An 8763-nucleotide genomic window follows, 5' to 3' on the forward strand; every position below is an offset into this window, starting at 1 on the left:
AATCTTGTAGTGTGTTGTGTTGTGTTGTGTTGTGTTGTGTTGTGTTAATGTGTTGTGCTGTGTTGTGTTGTGTTAATGTGTTGTGTTGTGCTGTGTTAATGTGTTGTGCTGTGTTGTGTTGTGCTGTGTTAATGTGTTGTGCTGTGTTGTGTTGTGTTAATGTGTAGTGGTGTGTTGTGTTGTGTTGTGTTGTGCTGTGTTGTTTTGTGCAATCTTGTAGTGTGTTGTGTTAATGTGTTGTGCTGTGCTGTGTTGTGCTGTGCTGTGTTGTAGTGTTTTGTGTTGAGCTGTTCTGTGCTGTGCTGTACTGTACAGTACTGTACTGTACTGTACTGTGCTGTGCTGCGCTGCATTTTTATTCTAGTGGTGTAAAGTCTCAACTTTTCTTTTATTTAGATTCTTAAAGAAGGCTGAGGACCTCCAACCCAGTCCAGAGTATTCAAAACTAAAACAGATCGTCCGTAGAGAAGATAATGTTGGTAACCAACAAGTGAAAACTGAACTAGAGAATGAGAAAAGGGAAACATAAAATAAATATTGAAAAAGACAGAGATCACTTTGGGATCAACATAAACTAACAAATATTTGTACATTTTTATTTTTGAGATTGTAGGTGTTCATTTCCTTGATATTGCCATGACAAACATATCATCCTTGCATCAAGTAGAATGATAGATGTTTATTAGTGTAAATAGTGTAGTAGATTAGTTGATTTTATTGAGTCACAGTGAAACTGAAAACTAAAAACCAGTCAAAATTAACTACAGTGGTCACTGAAGATTCAGCTTGCTGAGATAGACACAAACTAATATAAAGCTATGCATATTGTCATTGAATGGGGTATATACACACTAGTGAGTCATATCGGGGTTTCTGTTGTGTGGATACAATCACCTGGTAATCAAGACAATGTAAACACTGGAAGTCCCTAAAATTTCCTCTGTACTGTCAAGATTATGAAAGTCATTAAAAAGGTCACTCTATTGTGCGTAAAATTACATCAACATCCATTCAATAGCTTATATCAACATATCACAATAGTTTTAGTTTGTGTCCAACTTTGTAAGCATAAATGTAGATTACCACTGTTGTATGTATATGTACACTTACAGTTAAATAATCAGTGATCATAAAATGGCCATATATGGCTGAAGAGTGGGTATTTATTTTGGAATTTTAATTTATAAAACAATTTTTTTCATTACTTCCTACTTGATAAATCAATGTGATACAACATATGTCAATTCCTTGTTTGTAACTCAATAATTTGCAAACGATTAATAAATGTTTGTTATTTTATGTACAATAAACACATTTTGCACTTTTTTTTGACTTTTTGCAATGTATTATAGCACAAACACAGATTTGGTCAATGTTGGTTTACGTTGACAAATTGTTTTATTAATTAAAAATCCAAAAATAAATACCTAGTCCTCATCAATATGGCCACTATAAGGACACAACATATAGATTAGAGAAGACATGATGCCTGGCAGACATCTACAACTTATCCAAGAAACTGTGTTTTGTTTTGCTTTGTGTTATAGTTATTGTTGTTTACTTTATGAAGTCAAAAGTTTACTATTTAGTCTTCTGTTAAAAAAATAACATTTTTATTTTTTCTATCGATGAACAATCAACTTCAGAAACTTGTAGAAATAACGGCTGGAATATTTTAGTGAATAGAATACAAGTTACTAACTTATGACATCTCAACAGAAATTGGCTCGCTTTTTTACAAAATTTTAGGTGATATTGGCTGATTAATTTTTTTCACATTTAGTTTGGGAAGCAAGCAATATTAGAGAAAATATAGAAAATATTTTATTTTAAAGTGAGATTTCTATAATCAGGAAAGAGTTATCAATAATATTGGTTTTATATTTTTTTTAGTTAAAATTAGATTGGATAGTTATCAACTTTGTTAGCCTGTATATTATGATCTATATGTTGCCTCACTGCCTCACGAATTGGTACTGCGTTAATTGCGAACAATGGCAACCAATTAATATGGTGTGAAAATCATACATTCAATCTGATTGGTCGCAATGTGGAGTGATAATGTACATCAGCCTAATTGACTATATTCAAATGAGGTCATTATGTAAATGAACACTCAATCTGATTGGTCGCAATGTGGAGTGATAATGTACATCAGCCTAATTGACTATATTCAAATGAGGTCATTATGTAAATGAACACTCAATCTGATTAGTCGCAATGTGGAGTGATAATGTACATCAGCCTAATTGACTATATTCAAATGAAGTCATTATGTAAATGTGTACTCATTTAGATTAGCACAAGAGTGACAAATTATACATATATAATAAATATCTACTGCTACCTGCTGGTAACTTCCATTGAGGGCGTTAATTAATTATTTGCCGTAGTGAGACAGTGAAACCAAATCCTAGATCATAATGTTAACATGCTAGACCTGTGTATATATTCAGACATACCTTACCATGTATTAATTTGATAAGGTTTAAAATACCAAAGTGTACTTTTCTAATTTTCTAAATTTCTTAACAACTAAGAAATTGTAATATGTATTTTCATATGCATTTCATTAGGTATAAGGCAGTGAAGTGATGGTATATCAGTGAAATGAGGATATGAGGCAGTGAAGTGATGGTTAAACGTTCTATCCTGTAGGATGTAGGATAGGTCAATCTTTTGGTTCTGTGTGTAACTTCATCTCATACTTTCACATTTACACATCCTCTGCTCAAGCTTTACCCAGGCGGAATGACATGGTCAAATATGACTTTTCATATAGTGGATAGAATTCATCATGATTATAATAGAAATGACCAATGCTTCATGGGCACTACTTATATCAAATCAAAATTTGCTTTGTCTTTCTTTGATAATGTTTATAAGTTTTAAAAGACAATATCAATAAAGTATGTGCATTTGTAAGAAAACAGTTATCATCAGTTTTGGTTCATTACCTGTGAGCAAGTACTACTCTACTCTACTCTACTCTACTCTACTCTACTCTACTCTAGACGTTGTCATTCACACATTTAGTTAACGCATTGGTGGTTATTTTTACAAGCCCCTCCTTAAGATGAATATGCATGAAAATTTAGCTATTGTCCTCTGTTTGTGCTTGTCGCTAATACGGTTCTCTGCTTGGCAGTTATTTATATCCTGATGACATTCGCTAGACCTCGGATGTTCCATCCTCGATAGCGTTGTTCGGCTGTGTGTCGTATTTTATCGGAAGAACATCCGAGGGCTAGCTGATAGACTAAGTTACCTGTTGCACAAGACTGTACGAAAAAGGTTTCGATGAACAGTCAATAAACCGGATAAAGTGGTCATCGTTCGACAGCCGTGAGAAGCTACAAACGCCCATCGGAAGATTTATTGCAAAATATTTCAAACACCCTCCAGCCTCCTAAACCTAAGGAGTTAAAGATCTCTCCAACGAGAGAACCGGCCGCTAAATATTGTCCAAAGACAGCAGAACGTACGTCTAGTACTCAGAGTAACGTGTTACACATCGTTGTTCCTGACGGAGTTGACTCAGTGTGTTTGGAACGATCCGGGAAAAAAAATGACAATTACGTTTGACTTCTAATGCTTTCTAGCAATGAATGCGTTTTCAAATTGCAGTCACGCATCCTCCTGAATAAAACTGATTGTTTGTCATGACTAGAAGTGTATTTATTGATGTTGATGAATGCATACCATATATCAGGTTGTTATATCCTGTCAACCAATCAGAGGCAAGACTCGTGCAGTGGATTATGATCATAATGCACTAGTGAAGAGTGGGTTATGGCTTATAATCTACGGCAATCCTGTACCCTGATTGGTGGACGGAGTGTAGCCGTGTGATTGTCATATTGTTTGTTTAGTGTTTCTTTACTTGTCACATTGTTTAGCGTTTCTTTACTTGTTATTGTTTGTTTGGTATTTCTTTACTTGTCACATTGTTGTTTCTTTACTTTGTCATTTCATAATATGGACTTGTTTATTGTATCTTACTTGTCATGTGACATTGTTTGGTGTTTCTTTCCTCCTGTTGAAATGAAAGTGAGTAATAATTACACAATTGACAATATTGTTATCTGTTTATTATCCTTTAATTACAATGTTTATGGCACTGTGGAAATATCAAACAAATTAAAAAACAGCAAATAAAAACAGTATGTCTAAGATGCTGATCTGTGACTCTGATAACACTGACAACTCTCACATTGTTACAGAATTCTCTAAAAGGGATACATGTATTGCAATTTGAAAATATATCCATAACCTGATTAATTGTACTGGGGAGTGATTATACATACATTAGACTTTTAGTTATTCAAATGAAGTCATTATGTAAATGAACACATGTAACTGGGATGAACACAGTATACAACATACGAAGTGTAATAATTTACAAATGATTTACATGTAATTATGCAAATTTAAACTTTCTGGTATTTTGATAATTGATGTTGGGGGTAGCTAACTGAATCAGTTTGAATATTACGTACTGTAACAAGTTGAGAGATATGAGAGTTATCAAAGTCACAGATCACTGCCGTAGACAGACTAGAAAAAATAAAACATAAAATAGCACATTTTTATAAAATCAATATTCTGACACTTCTATGGCCTTGAGAGTTATTAATTTCCCATGATTTAAAAAAACTATGTAGGATGACTCATTTTTCATGAGAATGGTTGGAGTATTCTTATAACAGCAAAAGTTCAAAAAATCAATTTTATAAACTACTGTAAACCATCTTACAATAAAACAAATTCTCTCACTTTACATTAATTTAGAATTTACTGAAACTGATACATGATAAAGACGAATTACTTATTTAATATTTCAGAATTGGAGTCCATTCAATTAAATAGTGATTTCAGATGCATAAGTTATCATGTTTGAAAAAGTAGAAAAGTGTACACATCAAAAATGATTTACTTTACATTGTATAATATGTATAATTTGATAAATTGACATTCTTTTACAACACTGGTGTAATATAGGTTTTAGTGGTTCAAGCGTCTAATCCCAGAATCTATGTATTGTGTTTCAAGCGTCTAACCCCAGAGTCTATGTATTCTAGTTCAAGCATCTAATCCCAGAGTGTATTGTTTCACGCGTCTAATCTCAGAATCTATGTATTGTGGTTCAAGCGTCTAATCCAAGAATCTATGTATTGTGGTTCAAGTGTCTAATCCAAGAATCTATGTATTGTGGTTCAAGCGTCTAATCCCAGAATGTATTGTTTCAAGCAGCTAATCTCAGAATATATGTATTGTGGTTCAAGCATCTAATCCATGTCCATGTACTGATTAAAGACAACTTTGATAAAACCATACATATAACTGAATTTAAGCCACCTAATGATCAAGTTGGCCTGTCTAAATTAAACCTGTGTGAAGACTATCTCCTTAGGATGAGTTTCTCTATTTATCATGGTGTAAACTTTTACAACCTGGTTTTTAATTGTAAACAAATTCCCGATAAAACCAAGACTGGCTAATGTACTACACATATTTTCAAATGGAAAACCTAGTATTGAATTTGATTTTTTCCCAAACACAACTTTGAAAATTGTACCTGAAATTGTGAGTAGTGTGTACATGCAGTGATAGGAGATCTCATCTTTGTTTAATATCATTTCAGAAGTAATTCATTACAAGTATTTAGTTTTAACACATCTTGTTACAGGCAAACGTGGTAGCTTGTTTGAATTCAGTTGTATCTTAGTTTACATCCTATTTCACAGGTTGTAAAAAGAGAAATTTGAAAGTCTGAAGTTAAGGCACATTTAAATGACAGTATAAAATTAACAAAGTCACACATTAAATAATTATTTATATCTGCTTCTATAAATCTTTCAATGATATAATTTTCTTTACTAATAGTGTCCAACCTACCATAACAATTCAAATGTTTCTATTTGTTAGTCTAGTTCCATAACCAGTATACACACTTTTACAGTCTAGTCAAGGTCCCGAACAATTAATTGCACATAACTATGTGCTCCCTCCCACAGGGTTCATTTAAACATGATGACGTCATCACGTCCCCATGTGATCTTAGTTTAAATAGACTGGAGGAGGAGTTAGACATTTGCATATCATTATTACATGCTTAATTCCGGCGATAGTCAAAACATTGTCAAAACAGCTGTATCAAATGTATTAATGAGTGATGACGACAGCCTGTCAATTTGTGATGGAGTACTGCTGAAATGCGCTGTTCGTTCTTTGCTCACCATGACGTTCAAACACACTTGACACCTTTCGTTGGGACTTTGACTAGAAGGTAACAGTGTGTATACTGTCTGTCATGGAACTAGACAAACAAACTGAACAAAAGAAGAGCAAAATTCTTCCAAAAAACACACCCAAAAAACATAACTGTAGCGTACTCTTTACAAATCTTTTGTGATATGAGTAAAAATAAATTTTCATTCACAATAATCATTGGAAATCCACAGAATGATCAAATTCAATTGATTTATTTATTTATGAGTTGTCAGTTGAACCTTGATCATTTCAATCTTTGGCACAAAGATCCCTAAAATATATTATGTGGCTATATCTATTTCCAAGGAAAGGTCCTGGCACTTTGATATGACTAATAATGATATGGAAAATGGGCTGCAACTTGAGAAAAACTGTACCAGAAATACGGATACCACCCTATTGTGAGTGTAAAAATACACCAACATTCATTGATAGCCTATATTTAGCTAAAATGATATAGGCTTGGTGTTTCACTCATGCAACATGACATTTAATACACACCCTCAGACAACCTCTAATGCAAAAGAATCAGTTACATAGATGCCATGAAAACTGTGTGGTGATGTAGAAGTCGGGAGATGATACATTTCTACATAAACATACAGCTTACCTTACATGATGATTCTCTGAGTGTGTATACTCTTATCTATTGCACATACATCAAGTTTATGACTCTTAGTTTTAAAACTCTTGCTACAGTATTCAATGTTTGATAAGTTGACAAATTATTTTGAATATAAAAATTGGTAGCCATGTTGAATAAGAATTGTGTAACTAACAACTAACCAGATGTGATAAACCAACCAAACCACTCAATCCTCTTTGGTTTTTTTCAACACTTCAAGAAATATGTCCTCATGATAAACTTGTGATGATGAAATATTCTAGCCAAGCACAGAAAATTGTGACTTTATCATGATTTAATTCTGTATATTGCATTTTACCCCAAATGCCCGATTATCATCTGTATGCCAATAAACTCTGATATCACAACATACACAGTGTTTTTGGTAAGGTTTGGTAACCCCGGTAACTAAGAAGGCAATCTGGTACACCTTGCTTCATGAATCTCTTTACTTTGTACTACAAGTTAGTTAAGTCAGTACATTATGGAAACTTGAGTACTGTTTACCTCCTTATTGCCTTTAAAGTGGCCATAGTGTAATAGGATGTAGTATTTATTTACTTTGAATTTATCATTTATAAAACAATTTTATCATGGCTTCCTACTTGAAAAAATGAATGTGAAACAACATACACCAAGTCCTTGTTTGTAACTCAATACATTACACAGATTAATAAATGTCTAAAATGTTTGTTATTGTATAAACAATAACAAACTGTTTGGTTTTTTGTGGTTTTTACACACATTTTTAACATTTTGCAATATATTTAGTTACAAACGGGGATGTGGGGATGTGATCACATGCTTGTCACATGTGTATCACATGACTTTACAAAACCTACAGTACATCAGGCACTCCTAACAATGAGACAGTGCCTTGCGGGATGTGATCACATGCTTGTCACATGTGTATCACATGACTTTACAAAACCTACAGTACATCAGGCACTCCTAACAATGAGACAGTGCCTTGCGGGATGTGATCACATGCTTGTCACATGTGTATCACATGACTTTACAAAACCTACAGTACATCAGGCACTCCTAACAATGAGACAGTGCCTTGCGGGATGTGATCACATGCTTTTCACATGTGTATCACATGACTTTACAAAACCTACAGTACATCAGGCACACCTAACAATGAGACAGTGCCTTGCAGGATGTGATCACATCACATCACAATTTGTTAATTCAAGTTAATTACTTCACACACATCAAATACAAGTGTACCAACACTAAATTTATCAGGATACTATAATTTTCTTCCTTCTTTTCTTGATTAGAATAATTTCAATCTCAGACTTGCCTCATTTTACCAACGTGGCTATTTTTTTAAAGCCAATCCACCCTCCCACCAGTCATCTACAAAATATCAACCAATAAAATCCTGGATAAATTCTATTTTCTCTTTTTTGACCCATACTGACCAAATACCTCACATAAATAGTTGACATGATTTGTGTGATGTACTTTTTGTTTCCTCTCTAAGTTTGTACGTATAAAAACAACTATTTTTGAAAACAAGACTGAAGGAATAATATCTGCATATAGAAAAGGCTACTTGAAAAACAACAACACATTTCTGGTAATATATATAAAACAAATAAAAACAACAAACAAAATACTGAACATTTTCATTTTGAAAAGTAACAAAGTTTGAAAGATAAATAAATGTGTCTGTACATCACAGAAACACATGTACATCACAGAAATACTTATAGTAATGGATAACATCACATGATTGTCACATGATAGTCATCTGACTTGATACTGGTTATCCAATTGGTCTTTTTTGTTTTCCAGGTTAGCTGGATAACATCACATGATTGTAAAATGATAGTCATCTGACTTGATACTGGTTA

General features: G+C 33.3%; 1 protein-coding gene across 1 annotated transcript in view; it reads left to right on the forward strand.

Annotated features, from left to right (window-relative positions):
• Positions 1-2821, forward strand: part of LOC144448203 (transcription factor ETV6-like) — a 41677-nt gene extending 38856 nt beyond the window's left edge. Inside the window, exon 8 of the mRNA XM_078138357.1 lies at positions 397-2821. Within this exon, the coding sequence (XP_077994483.1) occupies positions 397-529 (133 nt within the window). The 3' untranslated portion in view covers positions 530-2821. The remainder of the gene's footprint in view (positions 1-396) is intronic.
• The last annotated feature ends 5942 nt before the right edge of the window (positions 2822-8763 follow it).

Source organism: Glandiceps talaboti, chromosome 17, assembly GCF_964340395.1.
Source record: "Glandiceps talaboti chromosome 17, keGlaTala1.1, whole genome shotgun sequence".
NCBI classification, from domain to species: domain Eukaryota; kingdom Metazoa; phylum Hemichordata; class Enteropneusta; family Spengelidae; genus Glandiceps; species Glandiceps talaboti.